At 44.4% G+C, this 20,240-nt stretch overlaps 1 protein-coding gene across 8 annotated transcripts in view; it reads right to left on the bottom strand.

Annotated features, from left to right (window-relative positions):
- The window catches only part of SLMAP (sarcolemma associated protein), a 1,084,481-nt gene that overhangs the window by 557,237 nt on the left and 507,004 nt on the right, over positions 1–20,240 (bottom strand). For all 8 annotated transcript variants that reach the window (XM_078661565.1, XM_078661566.1, XM_078661561.1 and 5 more), the window contains exon 11: positions 253–303. In XM_078661565.1, coding sequence (XP_078517691.1) covers positions 253–303 — 51 coding nt within the window. The remainder of the gene's footprint in view (positions 1–252; positions 304–20,240) is intronic.

The raw sequence follows: 20,240 nt of genomic DNA on the forward strand, positions 1-20,240 counted from the left end.
ACTGCTCTTCAACAGCCTTCCATTGGAAAACTCAAGTCATAGGTTTCCATAGGATAGTTACCACGACTTATTACAATGGGCTCTTGAAAATACTTTATTTGTGCCCAGTTTATAAACCTGGTTAAGACTTGCTTTTAATCTCAAAAACACCTTTGCAAAATTACTGCAATTTTGCTGTAGCATTTTGCTTAAAAAAGTAGATTTCACATTTCTAAATGATGCTATATACATATCGTAATTTACATTACATACCTTTGTCTGTGCTGCCATTTATTTTAGGTAAGAAGTCATCAACTTGAATCCCTAGGAATATAAAAATAATCATTTGCAGACAACAGATTTAGTTTCCACACGACATAGTTACTGGATTAAAACTGCAGTTGAAACTAGCATTAGATAAATACAATTATAATTCCCCCAATGCATGGTTCATGACCTTTCACATGATTATATAGATGACATCACTATTAGATCAAAGAGATCTCTGGTGATATCACATATCTCAACACTGTTAACATTAAAGCCACTTCAGCAGTATATAGAAAGCTCTGGGGGTATAGCCCAACATCCTAGCCTACCTTGTGGCTTCAGTGATCAATGTGAAGTCCTCTCATAGATTGAAGCAATGGTGAGGTAATCTGTGGCATGCTATTTATCTCCTTCATAAACCCTAATAAATCTCATTCCATTCAAAAACAAATCACACACACTGACTCGCAGTAGTCAAACCATATGGGTGCACCAAAGACCTGCAAAAACAACGGGCTTAACCCTGCAATCTTAAAGACACCTTTTGCCATTAGGCTCACAGATTTCCCAGTGGCTTAGGATAATCTCAGCAAAATGAAGACAGGATGAACGAAGATTGACTACGCAAATAATATCCACTGAAGCTTAAACTCAACCAAAAAAGATTCCACAATGACCTTGCTACCGCGTCAAGATCTCCAGTTGGATTCTAAAGCTGCCGTTTTAAGATGTCTGTAATCCCATGGCCAAACTTCCATTCAGAAATGGGACAACAGGATTTGAGAGTTAGGGAGTTAAGGGGGCAAAGAACTCTTTTCCTGCAAAGGCCAGAAGTCCAACTTTATTTTCACTCGTCAAAGCATACATGATGCAGAAAGTGCAAACCAAAGACATGACGTATCTTATGTCTGTCAGTCTAAATTAGACAATTTCCAAGTTCCTTATAGTGTTTGAAACTGGCAGTGGCCTCTGCTTAGGAGTACTGACGGTTTCAGTAAGCAGGAGAACAAACAAACTTCCCTTTATATTACCAGTTTGGTATAAACACCTGCCTCTCAATACACTGTGAGCGAAAAGGCCAAATCAAAGAACATTTCGAACCCTCATCTACCTGCTCACTGTCAACCTGCTGTGTTTGTGCATTAAAGTCAAGTGATAGGAGAGGTAGCTGTGGTGTGGACCGTTAATGCATTGTGATGTAGTGTTCTTTGAAGAGTTGAGTCTTCAACTATTTCCGAAACTGGAGAATGGTAAAGGTGGTCCTGATGGATACGGGGAAATTATTCTAGATCCAGAGTACATAGATGGAAAAGGTCTGCTGCCTTATTTTTTTGTTTTTCACACTTCTTGGTCGGCAGTCTGATGGTGTCCTGGCTGTTGGTGTACCAAGAACCACAAGAGATGAGGAGCTTCTATGCAAGCTAAGTGGGGGTGCTGGTCGAGATTGCTTTGTAAATGATACAGTTGGTTTTGAAGATGGTAAAGTGTCAGTAAAGGAAGCCAATGAGGTTTAATCAGGATGGTAGTAATGTGATTATATTTCCTCAGGCCATGGATGAGATGTGCTGTGAAGTGCAAGATGCTCTTAAGTAGTGCCAGTGTGGAGTCTAGGAGGCCATGGAGCAGGGCATTACCACAATCTAGATACAGGACTATGAGGGCTTGAAAAGCAGTTCTGAAGTTGTTTTATTTATTTATACATACATTTGTAAAGCGCCTGGTAACACCTCTGATGTGTCCCCGTGCAAGAAACAGCCTCTCAGTGAGGGAGCGAAGAAACTCTCAGCAAGAAGCTAGTGGTCACATTGTGTTTTCTTTATTAGGGCATTGTATTTGTTTAGTTCTATTTCATATCTTTCTTTTAACTTGCTACAATAGTCCTTCAGACACCCACGCTCAAGCTGTTTACGCTCTTTATTGGCTCTAACCAGTGCTTCATTAAACCATGGAGCCGATGCTTTAGATCTCCTGGAGCTCCGACTGGTCCACGGCGCTATCTCATCTAGTGCGTCAGTTATCCAAGGTGCCTATACGCTATGTTAACATCCTTCTCCAGGTTAAGATTCTTTTTCAGCAATACTTGTGCAAATGAGTTCAGGTTGAATCTGGTCCATATCCTGCATATGATTTTCTGCGCAGGCCTCTCAGCCGTGGGTCTATGAAAGGGTATGGTAAAAAGGGACTAAGTAGTGGTCTGACCAAGGAACTGGCCATGGTGTCCCCACCTCGCTCTCAATTGAGTTGGTAAATATAGATCTAGAGTATGCCCCGCTTGATGAGTTGGCATATTCACCTTTAGCACTAGGTTGAATGTCATAATGTCCTTGCATATAGATTGTACTTCTGGGTTCACCATATTAACAAAATGTATGTTAAGATCGACTAGTATGAGGAGATTGTTATAGATTAGAGCTGGTTGGACCACTTTCTCACCCAGACTCGCCACAAATTGGGCAGCTGGACATCGTGAGCGGTAGATTAGAAAGCCTGCTATAGTTTTATCTTCCGCTGCAGAGTGTGTGAAAGGGAAGCTTAGAATTTCTCTATATTTGCTTCCTTAATGCTGCACTTCATTGAGGATTTATAGATTATTGCAATCCCACCTCCTCTTTGCCCTACTGATCCTTATCTCCTAGCCTTCCAGGAGTGCTTCCAGAGTATCTGGGGTGGAGCTCTCGTTAAGCCATGTCTCAATCAGAAATAGGGTGTCGGGCATTTTTTCCCCTCAATATATCATAAATCTCGTATTTATATTTAATTAATGACCGACAGTTTAGTAGAAGCAAAAACAAGTTTCCCCCATGATACTTTGTGTAGTTTATTGGTGTGAAGTGCTTGTCACAGTTACCACATTTTAGCAGCTTCCAGTCTACAGCAATGTAATGCCTACAAAGTTTCGGTATAGGCTGCAATAGTTTATGTAACTCGTCCACTGAGTACTTGATCCTTTGTTGGGACCTTCACCCGGCAGGGCTTCTGGCCCCTGGGACCGGCCGGGCGCAGACGGGCTTGCCTTTGGCGCATCTTTGATGCTAGCTGCACATCCCCGTCAGGGATCTCATTTATTGTGATTGCTCCTGCTGACAACTAGCCCGCCAACCTCCCAAGATGGCGGTCGTGAGGCGGCCAGCTGCGAAAACCAAGCCTCGCCTGCACCCTGCCACACGCAGAAGCGCAGGGGGACAACCGGATACACCAGGACACCACCAATGTGCACAGTGCAAAATTCACTCAAGGTAAGACCAGTTCCAATATAAAATCACTGTTTTTAAAACTCAGTTTAAAACTCACTTGAGTAGTGAAAAATTCCCTGCTTCCTCACAAGAGTCCGCCTCTGGAAGAAACAGGCTTACTTTCTTTAGAAGGCACAGCTGATTCCAGGCTGTCTTTTGTTTATATGATCCTTGGACATAAGGTTGATGTCAGGCCCGAACTCAAGTGACTTGGCATTCAATTAAAGGTGTAGTTCGAAGCCATCAAGGTTCATGTCACTGACCCAGGTTTCTACTGTTTCTTGTTTTTGGCAAAAAACAGGAATTATGTCTTGTTTAGTTTGAGCTTCAGATAAGCGCTGGACATCCAGGACTGGAAGATGTGCAGGCAGTATCTGAGGAATTGGAAGTCTAAAGCAGAGAAGCGTTTCAAGTAGAGTTGTAAATTATAGGCATATTTGTGGAACAACAAGAATCTAAGAAAGGCACGGAAAGCCCATGTTATTCTAAAGCTCAATCAAGCAGGCAACTCAACTAAAAAACTTTACAACATTCTTAAATCTTTGTCCAACCCTACCGCTTGTAATGTACAAATTCCTCCTTCTCAAGTACTATGTGACAACATAGCTAATTACTTTGATGCAAAAATAAACGTAATTTAAGATCAATTCCCTCAGGTTTCTAATTCCCTGGATTCTTCAAATTTGCTGCCCTCTACTTTGAGATTGTCTGTGACGGGCCTTCAACACTTTAATGCAATACAGATATCTAAGGTAGAAGCCATGCTGAGAAAGTCGAAATCCGGTTCTCCCCTTGATACTACGCCAGCGTATGTGTTTGCTTTATTTGACCCCCTCTTGGCACCTGCTATCTGTGACATCCTTAACTCTTCTCTGAGTGAGGGGGTCCTCCGCTTGAATGGAAGACTGCTCAGGTGTTACCTACTAAAAAAAAGCACAGTTACTGGCTGAGGTGATTAATGATTATCGCCCTATCTCGCTCTTGCCGCTTATGAGCAAAATGGTGGGCAGGGTAGGTCAATACCCAGCTGATGGATTACCTCGAATCTAAAGGAACCCTCAACCCCTCCCAGTCCAGATTCAGACCCCACCACTCGACAGAAACCACTCATTGGTGTCACAGATTGTATTAGAATGACTCTGGATAACAACAAAGCAGTGCTGCTGGTGATATTAGATCGGACAGCAGCCTTTGAAACTGTCTCTCACAAGAAACTAATTAATCATTTGGGAGAATCTGGTCTGCAGGGACAGGCACTCAAGTGGCTTGCCAGTTTTCTGGATCAGCATACACAGATCATTAATTTAGGTCCATTTCATTCCCATACTTTAAAGCTTACTAAGGGGGTGCCGCAGGGCTCTTGTTTGAGCCCCACATTGTTTAATGTTTATGTGTCCCCCTTTGCGAAGATTATTAGGAAATATGGTTTCACTCCCTATTCATATGCTGACAACACTCAACTACTTTTGTCCTTTGATAAGGACACATTGTTAGTTGACCAACACTTTGCAGAGGGCATGCAGGGTATATCTGGCTGGATGTCGGACAACTTTCTTCAGCTTAATGCATCTAAGATTGAGACCCTTTTGTTTGGCTCTGCTCAATTGCGCAATCTATGTGGTCCCCTAACTGGTGGCCCACTGTTACGCCCCGCTCCTACTCCCTCTCTTGTGGCTAAAAATGTAGGGGTCTGTCTGGATAACACTCTGACTATGAAAGATCAAGTCATGGCAATATCAGGAACCTGCTACCACACTCTGAGTCTCCTGCGCAGAGTGTTTCAATGGCTGTCCTTATCAGTATGGCCTACTCTGATTCAAGCTCTGGTTATTGGCCGACTTTATTACTACAATGCTCTTTTAGCATCTGCAAATTAATCTCTTCTGAGCAGATTGCAGATAGTTCAGAATGTTGCTGCACGTCTGGCTTTTAAAATGCCCCCATGTACCCCTTCTAGACCTCTGCTGAGACAGCTTTACCTGCTTTCTATTCGCCAGTGAATCAAATGTAATCTTGGCTGTCTTACACATAAATCTCTCTATGGAAGGTGTCCTTGCTATTTGGTAGACAAAATTAAATCTTACAGTGCAGACTTCTCAGATCCGCAGGCTGCTTGTGGTTTCCTGATACTGGAAACTACGAGCAGGAGGAAGGACTTTCGCATACCTTGCTCCTAAATATTATAACACTTTGCTCGAGGACTTGCGCAAATGCCCCAGTCTTTTTTTATTCAGGAAACTCCTGAAGTCTGAATTATTCCAGGACTGATTTGTGCCTGACCTGTACTTTGTCCTTTCTGCAGAGCGGAGATATCCCTTTGGGGTGATTCCAGCGCTTTAAAAATTCCCTTACAATTACAATTGAGACGCTATAAGACTGTAATGGTGATTCACCTGAAATTAGTAAAGCAAAGGCTACCGGATCTGCTTTTTGCTGACAATACACTACTAATCTCAAACTCCTATGGGCCTGCAGAACTCAATTAATCTGTTCTCATCTTCCTGTGAAAAATATAGCTTGGAAATTAATGTGTCTAAAACAAAATTCATGACTTTGTCTACATAAGGCTTTTAAAGTGAATGTTAAGATAGGGTTAACTTATTTGGAGCAAGTTAAAGATTCTCATTACCTGGGTGTAGGGATTGCTAATATTCTATTGTGGGCGACACAAGTACCGTAGCCTAAAGCCAGTTGACTTTACAATATGCAGGGTCAACAGTTGTCACAAAACTAAATAATTTGAATGACAGACCGATACCACCAGCACTAGAAATGTACTGTGCAAGAGGACTAGGTGCAGAGCTATATGGAGCAAAGATCTGGGAGCACGGATCAAATAGGGAGCTTGAGCAAACTGAAACTAGATTTATACTTATGTCGCCTCAGAGTGTCCCTATTACACCCATGCGATTAGGTCTTGGTCTAAAGAATGTAATGCATTTGGCAGTTCTCGAACCCTTGGTATATTGGCTCAGGATTTTGACTGGTAATTCTCCAATCCCCTTCAGGCAAGCATTTATATAAGTGAAAGCTTAGGATAAATCTGGGCTAATACCATGACTTAGGCATATCAAAACCTACATGTCTAAGCTAGGATTGATTGAAGTCTGGGCCAATCCTGACTGGAAAAAGAAAGATACATTGGGCCAGTGAAAGAGTAGATATTGGACCTATATTCAGAAGAACCGGAAGCGTAAGCCCGACACTGGTACTTTAACCAACAAGGTTCTAGATTTTAAGAGCAACCTGGGTTTTGAATTGTTTCTGGATAGAATTGAACCATCGCATGTTAGATCCACTTTCCTAAAATTCTGAAATGGAATTCTGCCTGTAAATAAATATCGGAGCAGATGGAGGGAATATCAAGGTTCATCCTCCTGCCCTTTGTGTGAGGCAAGCACTGAGTCAGAGGAGCACTTCATGGTTTTTGTACCCGCTTATACAAAACTGAGGAAGACTTGGATTATCCCTATTCATTGTACTCTATATATAGCACATTTAACCCCTTGGCTGCGGGGCACATTCCCCTGCTGTGCTGGGGGGAGGGTGGGGGGGCACGCACAGCGCCCCGGTGCTCATGACGAGCTCAGCTCGTCATGAGCCACGGTTCTCCGGTGCTCATGACAAGCTGAGCTTGTCACGGCCGCACCCGTTTTCGTGGAACGTTCAGCACAGCATGGGAATTATCCCCGCGTGTGAGCGTTCCACGGCTCATGACGAGCTGAGCTTGTCATGAGCACGAGCTGAGCTCGTCATGAGCATGGGAGGGGTTTAAGGAATGCTTTTAGAACACTACACGTGACAAAGAATGGCTTGAATTTGCAATGTCTAGTACTTTATGCATGGAGATTGAGATGCAAATTTTTACAGCAAGACTAGAGTCTAGGAGGGATGCACTAAATGTGTTATTTTATTGCTTGCTGTTTTTAAATATTTTATGGTTACTGTATTAGGTGTAAATATTACTACGGACAACCTTTATTGCACAAGCACTTTGAACAATGCTGATTGATCCCTCTTTATACCTTGTCTATCTTTTACTCCAATTGTAGTAAAATACTGTTTGAATTTAAATGATAAATTGTGGCATAGTGGATTTTGATAACTAATTTAGTAATATTTGCAATGAGTTCTATTTGATCTAGTTGCAGTACTTGTGTTTAGATAGCCTTGCTAGGAGTGACAATCAAGATGCTAATACTTAGGAATCACAGAAGTAGGAGGTTTGTATTTTTTATTTAACGTTTTTTTAAGGAAAAACATTCATGGTTTGATTCTTAATTTTATGCACTTGCACTTTGAACAATGTTGATTAAATCTTCTACATGCACATACCCTAACCATAGCAAATGAGTCTTTCGATTAGATTTGTGATTGATTACTTGATAAACCAGTTGTTCTTGCACTCAGTTTTATTCTTCACTATGCATTTGAATATTATTGTAACATTTTCCTGATTGATTCTCTTTATGCCTACCTTATCTCCGTTTTTAGGTCTTGCGCCTAGCGTTGCACTGCGCAGCAGTGCACACGCAGCACGAGGCACTTAGTAGGTGAAAAACGGGGTTTTCACTCAAATTTCTTTTGTGTTAGGCGATTGGCCTTAGCGTGCGTCTTTTTAATAAAGACTGCTCGCAATTGGCCAGAGGCGGGCACTTTGCTCCGCCCATGGCATATTGGTGTCTATTACGCGCTTGGTGCGCGTATTAGACACCAATAGGCCATGCCTTGCAGTGGCGCGCGCTCCCATACCACTCGCGGGCTTGTTTCATAGGGAGGCACGCAGTGCTGGCTGACTGGTTTCTCCTATGGCGGTAAGGACACGTGGTAATGCAGCTCCCCTTCTCTTGCACCTCGCTAGTTAATTTGGTGGGTGATTTATTCAACAACCCGGCAAGGAATGTGAATTTCTGTTGCTTGTTACTCTATGTAGTTTGTCTGGTACTCCTGCCTCTCCCATTACGGAGCTTTCATACTTGTGACCGGTATCTAAAAGATTTCCTCTCTCTTAGAATTAATTATGAGATTCAGAATGCACAAAATGAACTGATCCAAACTTATATTTTTTCCTGTGTCCCTGAGGGATTGTACTTTGTGGGCATGCATCCGGCTCCGGCAGGGTTGGGGTCGCGCTTAGTTGAAATGGGAACCACACCTATTTTAAGATGTCAGAGCCACTCCCTATGCTGATTGTATTGTTCCTGTTGTGTTACGTTCTTGTGTGACTCCCATTATTGAATCAGAACACAATAGCTGACACTAGGCAGTTCTGTGGGGCGGTGTTTAAAACTCAAGTTTCCAGGTCTATTCAGCAGTAGCGCATTCATTCTGTTTTTGCTTTGCATTCTGGGACTTGTAGTGAAAGTTTTACCATTGTGATAAACCAGACTAGAAGTCCCAGGATGTAAAGTAAAATGCTGGACTGCGTGAGATAGTCACGCAAGGACCTGGGAAAATTGAGCCCTCTACCATTCCAGGTAAATGTAAATGTAAATGTGCTGGACTTGTAAAGCGCACAGCTGCCCGTGAGCGTCCCGCCGCTTGCTTAGGGAACCCGTCCTGGTATTCCCCTGTGAGAAACCCCGGCAGGGTGTCCACAAGGTAACTTGGGTTGAAGCATTGTAAAACTAGTGAATGCTATAGTGAATTGTATACTCTTCTGTTAAGGGTCTCAGCAGTGTGTGTCATACACGGCACAACCGATATAGAAGACATGTCATACTGTATTTACAGTATACCTAAGCTTGTGTTTGCTATCGATGTGTCAAGAGTGTCATTCACCACCCCGTACATATGCCCTCTTCCTAGGTAGCGCAGGTGTCACGGGAGAGAGCATGAATACATTCGAGGTCGCCGATCGATTGGTAGGCCTGGTCCCCCTCTGACGTGGCGGCTTCCTCTGTGCTGCCTGCAGACATTACATTGCAGAGTGGGATGGGAGAAGGAATGCCGTAGTGGCACAGGAGAGCACTCTGCTCGGTGCTGGACACAACCTATTAGCAAGCTTTTTGCACCTTCCATACACAGCACTCATGCCATCGGGGGAGGGGTCAGGCGCATCGCATCTGATGTAGCTGATTTTATTATTTTTCTGCTCTCTCCAAAAATAACTTCTTCCGAGCCTTTCTATGTGAGCAGGGGTTGATGTTAGAAACTTCAAGTCGCCCATTTGAGTTTGTTTTACTCGTTGGCGAATGGTTTCACTTTTGAAAGTTGTCATTGCTTCGCCGATTAACAATAAATTATCGCACACGATTCATAATTGGGTTAATTATGAATCTTGTTAAGTTCACGGCTATTGCTTTGCTGCTGACAAAGCGAGAGATTGCATTGCATTACATTGGGACAGTAAATGTTGCCCGCGCGTTACTGCTTGGTTGAGCATCCCGATCCGTCGAGAGACCACCTGCTTAATCTGTGCTGTGACAGTCCCCCTCTGCTCGGCCTAAAGACATTTAGCAGCCACTTCGAGATTACCTACTGTCTCTGGAGCCCAGAGACCCAGAGGGAGTGACCTGTGAGGCTACTATGTCTAGGTATGTGCCACCGATTGTATTTGTCATATTCGAACATATACTGTTGTAACCGTTCTAAAATGTGTCCAGGCCACCACCACTTCATCTTCTCATCCCCTTTATTTCTTTGACTCACTTATGTAGTGATGCTCTTACTGCTCCTAATGGCCCTTTCCGATACATTAATGCACTACTCTTGTTACTCTGTTACCCATGTAGTGTGTTGTTAATTTGCATGGTTCTGTGGCTTACCTGAAAATTATGAATAAAGTAAAAGAAAAAAATCTGGATCTTGTACTCCAAACCTGAATCTCCTTCTTGTTGTAGTTTAAGTAGCCTCCATCCATTAACTATCGTGGGCACTGTCAAGGGTGCATTGATTTCCTGCATGGGTCAGGCAAGCCTCCTTTGCAGTCGTGGGTGGGTTTCTGACGACCATTTGTACACATGAGCTCGAGATTGCGTGGCACATAAAGCTCCTGCGGCACCCATGAACCCTCTGCTCCCGCACTGTGAAATATGTACCTAAGTGGGGCATAGACTGAGCCCTACGGGTGAGATACTCTCTCACAGAAGCATAGGTGCTGACATCAGAATCCGTGATTTGGGTGGTGTCAGACCCGTGTGCTTCTAATAATGGGCTCTTGAGGCTATGCTTGCACTCATGAATGAGTGGCTACCAGAGAGAGCCGTTAGCATCTTTGTCGTTTCCAGATCCATCTGCATAGATTGCTAGGGTGGTTCCAGACCCTCTGCACCTACAGGTGGCTCTTGCAGTAACTTGGATGGGGTTGCAGGTTGAATCCCTTGTTTATATATTGCTTTTGTCCCCGGTGACGCTGCGAGGACTTTCTGCCTCTCATGTTGACTATGCAGGCCCTCTCTGCCTCACCGTGTGACGCTGGTCCCTTCACACTTCCACAAGGCCGGTATCCGGGCACCTTTGCCTGTCCCTCCCATTTACCAACGCCCACAATGCTTGTATGCAGGATCTTTTTGCCTTGCATGGTGAACCTGCGAGCAGGGACATCTTAAGGGTTTTGGGGGCTTGGACCGAATGTATTTGGAGGCCCATGTTTGGCATTTAATCCAATTTCAGTTCTTCCATGCCCTCTTTGGCAAAGTTACAAACATAGCAGGGGGCATTCAACCTTTGCTCCATCTAATATTCGGGGACAGTTACTTGTGTTTCAATATTTTAACACAGCAGCAGCTCACCAATATCAATGCAAATAATCTGTGACACCATGCCATTTCTCATATGTGAGGTCCTGTTTTGATCTAAAGGAAACTTTTTTATGGATGTTGCATGCAACATAAACGCAACATTTCTCTGAAAAATGTCAGTAATAGACTCACTCACATTAGACATTATTTAAAGGTGAAAAAGTATTTAAAACAAGCTGTTTAAGAATGATGCATTGTCATCAGGGCAAGACTCTGCAGAACAAAGCTGGCTCTATCAGGGGACCCCTGGATGACTGGGGCCCTGGGCCAGAGCCCACTTCTTCCATGCATGAATACATCTCTGCCTGCGAGGCCTCTCTGCCTCACCCGTTGACCCTGTCCGTTCACACCTCCACAAGGCCTGTATCAGTCTTCCATACACACAGCATGTATTCGGCCCCTTCAGCCGGTCCCAGCCATTGTTGTCCACGAGGTCTGTATGCGGTCACCACGTCCACTACCCTTGTGTACCACTCCTTTCAGCGTTTCCCGTGACCCTTCAACCCACTACAGGGCCTGTATTGCCCCTTTTTACCCGATTCAGTGTCTTCAGGGTTGGGCTGGCCTATTGGGCAGTCTGGCGATAGGGGAAGGGTGGCTCTGACAGGAGACTGTATGGGCTGTTTTGGGGCTTTTTTTAAGGTCTGATACAGGCTTCATCTAGGGGTGGGTGTATTTTTTGCTCACATAGTGTATGTATTTATCACAGGAAATGCACATTATAATGCATGCTACACACGGAGGCTGTCCACAGGACAAATAGTGACTTTCACTATGCTCTTCATTGTGAGATAACCATTTTCAACATCTGTTTGCCAGAATAAATGATCTTGTGTACCTTTTCCTCATTAAAGTCCATGAGACTTTTTTGCTAAAACCAACAATCATGAGCGAAAGCTATGCAGTAGCATAAGCGTGATGAAAACAGGAAATGATGTGAGTTACAAGTAGCCCAGGAGATGGCAACTATACATGATTACAATCATATAATACAAATTCAGCATGGTCTAGTTTCATGTCCTCTTAATATTTTAATCTGTTGCTGACAAAATGTAATATATGGTGGAGAAAGATCAGTGTCAATGCATATTCAGTGCTCTTTTACCTTGATGACGGCCCCTTTGGCTTTTGCTTCCACAACGCTATGCTTTGATTTAATAGAACAGCTTTAATTTATTGGCTTTCATGGAATGCGACGAAGGACAGAACACTTTAGAAAAGATTGGTTCTGACATACTGCCAAATTCAGTAGCAGTTTTAGAACAAGCATTTGCAATGCAATAGGTCGTTTTATTTTGCTATTGCTTTGTTTATTTTATAGATGCAGCATAAGTGTATATTTTGTATTTCCCCATAATGCACTAATTATAACCTTTAATAGCAAAGTGATCTGCATGTCATTCGGTCCTATATGTGTGTCAAGCATTTGTGCTGCATTATATGCAGAATCCTTATGGTGACTAACTTTTAGATAACCACTTGTGTTAAGATTGGAAGTTTTTCTTTGTGTTGGCCTCGGTTAAGCTGAACTACAGCAAACCTTCACCAGGACAAACCTCCTTCCTAAGGGTCACACAAGTCTCATGTCTATGGGTGCAGATGGTCACATAGCTAAAAGGCCGCTTCCGCTGTGTCTCACATGGTCATATGTTGGCCTGGTGTTATGAGCGCAAGAGCTCTCAGTTGGCCGACTATTGCATATCAAACCTCTTTCGCAGCATCCTGTCTAGCTACCTGCTTGTAACATAATGCTCTCAAATTTAGCGTGCATAGAATATTCAGGTAGTTCTTCCATATTTGCTCTTCCGATTGTCTCCAACTTTTAATAATGCGAGACCTATTGCATTGAAAATGCTTGTTTTATTAGTTAGCACTACTTTTGGCTCATGAATTGCTGCTGTGACTTGCCATTGATTGAGAATGTGATTTTTACTGCAGTTATGCTCATGTATATTTGCTATTTGTATTTATATGTTAAGTGCTTTAATGGGTTTATTTTTAAAAAAAAAACAAATAAAGATTATTCAGCAACTGAATCCCTGGAATCCTTTTCCTGTTTCAGGCTGAATACTGAAATCTAAATATCACCAGCAAACAGAAGAGACTGACAGTTTAAAAACAATCTTCTATAAATTAACTCCCTGTGTCTTTCCCCTTCATCCCCACGGTGTTAGGCCAATCTCTATGATTTGATCTTGCGTTCATTGATCGATCCAAATGAAATGTTTAGAAAGTAGACACTAAAACCTCTAACTTTCAGTGCCTCCCAGAGGAATACCCATTCACTCACTTGAATCCCTTCTTTAAGTACCTGGATAGGAGCAATACCTCCCTCCTTCCTCAGTATGCTGAACTGAGAATGTGAGACATTTTCGTAGTACTATTCTCCATTAGCCTTTGCAGATGAAGCATGCCTGGTCTGGAAAAATTAGATGAGGCTTAACATCCACAAACCACATGGCAAGGATTTTAGCGACAGCTTCACAAGGGTATTCAAAAATGAGATCGGCTTATACAACCCACAATTTTCCAGGTTCTATCCAGGCTTGGAAATGATAGAAAGTTAAGCCTAAAACATGGTGTATGTGACGCTGGCTGAGGACATGAAATTATTCTACAGCCTGGGGCAGACCCCAAGAAGGGTCAATAAAGAAGCATTCAAAAACGCTAGTGTAAAATAATCCAATCCAGGGCCTTTGATTGGTAGACATTATAAACTGCCCTAATAACTTCCTCTCAAACTGCCTGGGAATCCGTATGACCCCATTAGATACTCTTATTCAACCACTGAATATTTGAGTGCATATTGCTGCCAATAACATAGCCAGAAACATTTGCCGCTGATGAAGCTATTGAATGGACATGAAATACCCTCAAAGTGCCCATGTATATTTTGTTTTTATTTGGCATTTCAGTACTTATAGTCCTACATTATTAACTGCAACAGTAATCCTACAAGTAGCAGAATGTAATTTGAAAAGTCATGACTGAATGTTAGAGATATAAAAATGCAGCGTGCTCTGCCTAATATTGCTTTTGACACAGAGATGAGGGAAAGTGATAGGAAATAGTAGCTTACAGTGTGAACTTTAGCTGCTGTTCATTTCACATTCAGAGTTTAGCCAGTTTAAGCACGAGACAGGGAGAGAGGCCATTTTGCACTTCATTGGTTCCGTTGTTATGGCAGGAACATTATTTAATTCTGGGGTGAAGCTTTCAAGCACCATGGGGAAAATGGTGACATTTGGTCACAAAGAGATTAAGTGTGCAAAGAAAGGCACAGAGAATAAGGTAATCCACTCCTGACCTTTGCACCATCCCTCAGCTGGACAAGCGAAAACCATCAGGCCCAAACCAGCCTTTCAATCTAGTCTTCCAGCCTATGCTGCTGACTACATGCACTTCTCTGCCCATCTCAGCTACCCCATTACTCTAGCATTGGGTGCTTTTGGGCCTCTCACTTGAGTGTAAACAGGCAACCGACAAGGGCTCAATCTGTTTCTGTTGCCCTGTTATCACCGAGAGAAATGGATAAAGGGAATTCCTGTAGACCCTTCAAGTCTTCGTACACAGCAGACACAAGAGAAAGCAATTAATACCTCTTGTGTTTGCTGCCTTCTTTTAATTTGGCTTTAGTAAACAGTATGAACCTTTTACAAAGTGCTGATTTTAAATTCTTTTTTTTAAACAACAAAATTGTGTATTCGTCAAAGGTCTGGATAGAATGCGATCCCACTGACAGATGAAACTCTTACAAGACCAAGTAATAGCCAGACAACCACGCCTCCTGTAATCACAGTCCCTCTCTCTCCTCCCCATCTCTTTTCTCAATAAAAATGCATCAAGATACATGTTAATAACAAAAACTGCATAGATAAACCCTCCCTACCCTATTGCTTCTCCCCCACCCTTAAAAAAAAAAGACTTTATTCTGCTGAGCAAGTCATCTACTGAGGCTTGTTAAATATGCAGGGGGTATTTTTATTTAGATGCAGGACTGCTTCCTCCTGGACCATAGTTTTCACATTTGGTTTGGCAGTTCTAGTCTTCCGGATCACTCTTCCATTTATTACAGGGGGACAGTTGACTATTGCATGGCTAATTCTGAATGGGTATTCTAGTCATTGCCTTGCTCAGCCTCTAAGTGCAAGATCTTCCTGCTTCTTCAAGGGATTTCACCAGTAACAACTGTTCCTCCCAACAAAAAGTCAGATTGCAATGGTATATCCATTTGTAGGGTACCTGGTTTGCTTTGATGAGCCTAAAATCTTTACTTTTATGCAGGGTCAATACAGAGGTGTTAGTACAGGTAAATGTTTGAGTTCTTCAAAAGGTAAAGTCCTCTCATCTCTTCACTGCACACACAGTCTTTTATGTCAGTTGGATATGTTGCTCTCGGGTTAACCCATTAGGTAATTTTTTGTGGAGTGGAGGAGCTTTTCAGTGTGTTCTATCCATTACAATGATGTCAGAATCTTCCAGCTCTAAGAGGGATCAAAAATGTGTTGCCGATCAAGTTATTTACTTGGATTCGGTAACGCCTTATCCAGTAGAGACTATCTAGCCACAGATTCCTTAACTTTGAATATTCCCCAGGTGTCAGACTGGATCTGGAAATTCTGGAGCAGTACCTATGCATGGCGGTAGGAGGTTCCGAACTGCATCTGCATCGTCTGAGGCGGATGTGTCATTCGTGGTGTCTATATAAGGGCTGACATCAGTTTCTTTATGTCACTATTTCCGCGCAAGAAGAACAGAGCCACATCAGATGGCTAACTGCCCAGTAAACCTATGCTAAGGGCCTACAGGGACTATTAAGGTGGAGAAACGGATTCGCAGAAAAGAAAGATCAGTAAGAACTCTAGAGTCTGTAGCAGAGATAAGCAACTTGTTTATCTGATAGAGACTTTTAGCCACAGATTCCCTACCTTAGAATAGATACCAAAGTAATACTTTCCCGGAGGTGGGTCTTAGAACCAGCTCAGACCACAAGTCTTGGAAGACCACATGGGCAAAGTGCCTGTCACAACAGCCCTTTTTGTCAAGGCAAAGGTGTTTGGTAACCATGTGCAAGGATGTCCACAAAGGAGCCAATCAGAAGTCCAGGACAGGAACTCAGAGAGCTAAGGCAGTAGTCACAGCTTTGGCTCTAGTGAAATGAGCCCACAAACTCTCAGGGGGTTGCTTTTTGGCAAATGCACAACAGATCCTCATGCATAGTACAGTCCATCTAAAGATGGTCCATTTCTGCACTGCCTTCTGCTTCTTTGCTCCAATGAACCCAACAAAGAGCTGATTGTCCACCCATTGGTCTTTGGTGCGATCAAGGTAGAATGACAACATTCTTTTTGGATCCAAGCTATGGAGCCTCTTCTCCTCCCTGTTGGGGCGAGGCGGAGCAAAGAAGGTCAGTAGTGTGATGCTTTGCCCGACTTGGAAAGGTGTCACCACATTTGGCAGAAAAGAGCCAGGGGTTCAGAGAACCCTTTTCTCTGGAAAGAAGCTGGTGTATGGATGGTGTACAGAAAGAGCTTGTTGATCGCCGACACTCATGGTTGATGTAATGGCACAACAAAAAGACAGTCTTGATGGTCAGAAGTCTTAGAAGACAGTTCTGCATGGGTTCAAAGGAAGAACACATCAAATAGGTTCAAACTTAATTAAGATCCTATTGGGGCATAACAAAAGATTTGGGAGGAAGCATGTGCTGAAGTCCTTCAAATCACAACGGGTGATTTGAACAGGGGGGGATTGATCTGCCTATCACATAAATGCTGTGAAGCACGAAAGATACCCCTTAACTGTGCCGAGAGCAAGCCCTTGCCGGGCTAAGGACAAAGCAAACACTACAGACAAGGGTGCACAGAATGGGTCACCATGTTTTTCAGCACACCAAGCCAAAAACTTGTTCTAAAGGCAGGCTTACACAGTTTTTGTCAATTGATGTCTGTCTGCCAAGATGACCTCACATACTCAATAACAGAAGAGAGATTGAAGGCCTCCCAACCGCCACTGTTCATTCTCCACACATGAAGGCTGAGAGTGCACTAGTTCAAGTGTAGGTACCAGCCCTGTTGCTGTGACAGTAAAGTGCCTGAAGGGGCAGCCTGATCGGAGAACCGATGCTCATGCTCAGGAATTTGGGATATCATACTCTCTGAGCCCAATGAAGAGCCACTGGGATGACTTGTGCCCGGTCTGTCCCGATTTCAGAACTCAGGCCAGAAGCGGTATCAGCAGAAAGGTATAGAGGAGTCCTGACTCCCACTCAAGATGAAATGAGTCTCCAAGCAAGCATTGTCTTGATAACTCCTAAGCACAGAAGTGCAGACATTGCATTTTCTCAGCGGTGAGGAATAGACCTAACCAAGGTTCTCTGTCGCGGAACAGACCCTGCAGCACCACCAGATAGCGACACCATTTGTGATCAGCAAGGTATCGACAGCTGAATTTGTCTGCCCTAACATTTAGACAGCCCATCAGGTATTGTACAACCAGAAAAATGTCCTGACATTCCAACCAGGTCCAGAGACGCAGAGCCTCCTGGCACAGGGTCCACGACCTCACCCCATCTTCTTTATTGCAGTACCACATGACATAAGTTTTGTCCATGAACACCTGAATCAGCCTTCTTTTGATGGATGGGATGAAGGCTTTCAATGGCAAGCGAATTGCTCTCAACTTCAACAAGATGATGTGGAGCGGAGGCTCTGCTTCAGACAAGAGTCCACTGATCACCACCGCTCCCAAATGGCTGCCACAACCCAAGAGTTACGTATCAATCACCACTTTGCGCTCTGGGTGGGGAAGAGTGAGGGGTCTGCCACTGGCCCAAACGTAGTTTGTTATCCACCACTGCAAGTCTTCTGCAGTTCCCTTCGAGATATGAACCATGTCAGAGATTTCCCTTATTATATGCCCCCTAGGACTTCAGAGAAGAGTCCACATTTGCCAATGAGCATGAGCAACCAGCAGGATGCACAAGGATAAGTGGCCCACCAGTCTCAGAGTCAGTCTTACCGAAATCCAGGATTCAGGCAGAAACAGAAGGGGCATCCTAGACTTGCCACGCCAGAGGATAGGCGAGGAACTGTACTGTGTCCAGAATCACTCCGATAAAAGGGAGCATCTGACAGGGAGTCGGTGTGACGTCTACATGTTCACTGTGAACCCCAGCGAGAGCAGGGAGTCCGCCATAGTGGGGAGGTGGGCTACGTCTGTCTGGGAAGAGCTCATCTTCAACAGCCAGTTGTCGAGGAAGGTGAGCACTTTAACTTCTTACCTATGTAGATGGGCTGCAACCACTGCAATCACTTTTGTGAACACCTGAGGGGGAATGGTAAGGCCAACTGGGAGCACAGCAAACTGATCCTGCTGCCAGCAGGTTGCTTGTGAGGCTGCAAAGGCACATAAAAGAGGTTTGGAGGCTGTGGCTTGGCCAGGTGGACTGGGCATATCCTTGGCTGTGGGTCTCTGAAGGTTTGTGGGAGCAGCGCCCACAGCCACAACAGTAAAGGAGAGTCTGTTGGTCGTGGTGGCTGGGTGGGGATGCGCAAACAGCTGGAACCATAAGCCACGGAAAGAGCGAAAGGAAGAGTGTATCTTGCATGGGCCATAGTAAATCCCAACAATCTGGCGGTGGCCCTACTCTCCATAAAGCATTTAATCGCCAAATATGGCTTTTTGCCAAACAGGAGTGCCGTCAAAGGGCATGACCATAAGGGATTCCTGGACATCTCCCAAAGAGCTAGTTTATCTCAGTCAGGAGCGGTGACTAAGTGCACCGATAAAACAATGGCTCTGCCCAGCGATGGTTGTATCCAGTCTGCAGCGTATTGCGTACTTTGCTGCATCCCTGCCATAACCAATAGCCTGCATCAGATGGCTCGGGCCTCCTACGATACCATGGGCAGCACTCGTACAACCAAGTCCCACTCTGTGTGGCTATACCGGCCCAAGAAGCATGTGGTGTTCACTGACTGCAGTGCAAAGCTGGAGGGAAATAATGCCCTCTCATCAAAAGTATCCAGTCTCTTGAATTCCCTATCTGGTGGAGAGATAGGGAATGAACCAGAATGAACTTTGGATGTTGAGGCCTGTACCACCAGACTCTCAGGAGTGGGGTACCAAGTGATGAAAGCTTGATCCCCCCCCAGGAGCAGAGCGGTGGCGACTGCCGATCAATCTGTGCATAGGAGCGCCTGTGAAGGGCTTGGCCCAGGCCCCGAGCAGGACATCGGTGTTGACTTCATTGAAGGGTAAGAGGGGTTCCGTGTGAGATACCACAGGTTGAAGCACCTTCATCAAGACATTAGTCTGGACCTCCACAGACGGCAGTGTAAGATCTAGGATATCGGCAACTTCCACAACACCACAGAGAATGAGGTCCCATCCTCCGTAGCCACACTAGGAGAGACCAGGCCACTGTCCGGTGAAATGTCTAGACCAATTGCATCAGCCAGGTCCTCATACCAGTTGGATTCGGCCAATTTAAGGGGGTCAGAGTAGCCAAAGGCATCCTTAAATCCACTCAGTCGCATTCTTCACAGGACCTGTCAGGAAAGGAAGGCACTTTCTCTGACCCAGGCGATCTCGCATGATCGATGCTGGTGTTGACGTTGGATAACGTCGAACAGGCTCTGTATCGGAGTCAGGAATTATGATGGGTTCTGCGCCGAAGGGCTTCGGGAACGGCACCACGGGACATAACTCTGGCGAAGGAAGTGGATGTGAACGGAATCAGTCTGGATCCAGAGGGCTCAACTGGCACCAACAGCGAACCTGCCTGCGGAGATCCAGATGGGGGACCTCTAAAAAATTTTGGGCCGGGAGAAACACTAAAGGTGTCCGGACGCCCTACTATGAGGTGCATAGCCTCATAAGCTGGCCAGGTGTTGCTCCAGATCCAGGGAAGTCAGGGAGCAGACCCAGGGGCAGGCTACGATGGGAAAGTGTGGGGTCTGAACCAACATTTGTGGGGTCGTTACCGCACCTTGTCCAAAGACTTGGACCGGTA

This window comes from Lissotriton helveticus, chromosome 9 (assembly GCF_964261635.1).
Source record: "Lissotriton helveticus chromosome 9, aLisHel1.1, whole genome shotgun sequence".
NCBI classification, from domain to species: Eukaryota; Metazoa; Chordata; class Amphibia; order Caudata; family Salamandridae; genus Lissotriton; species Lissotriton helveticus.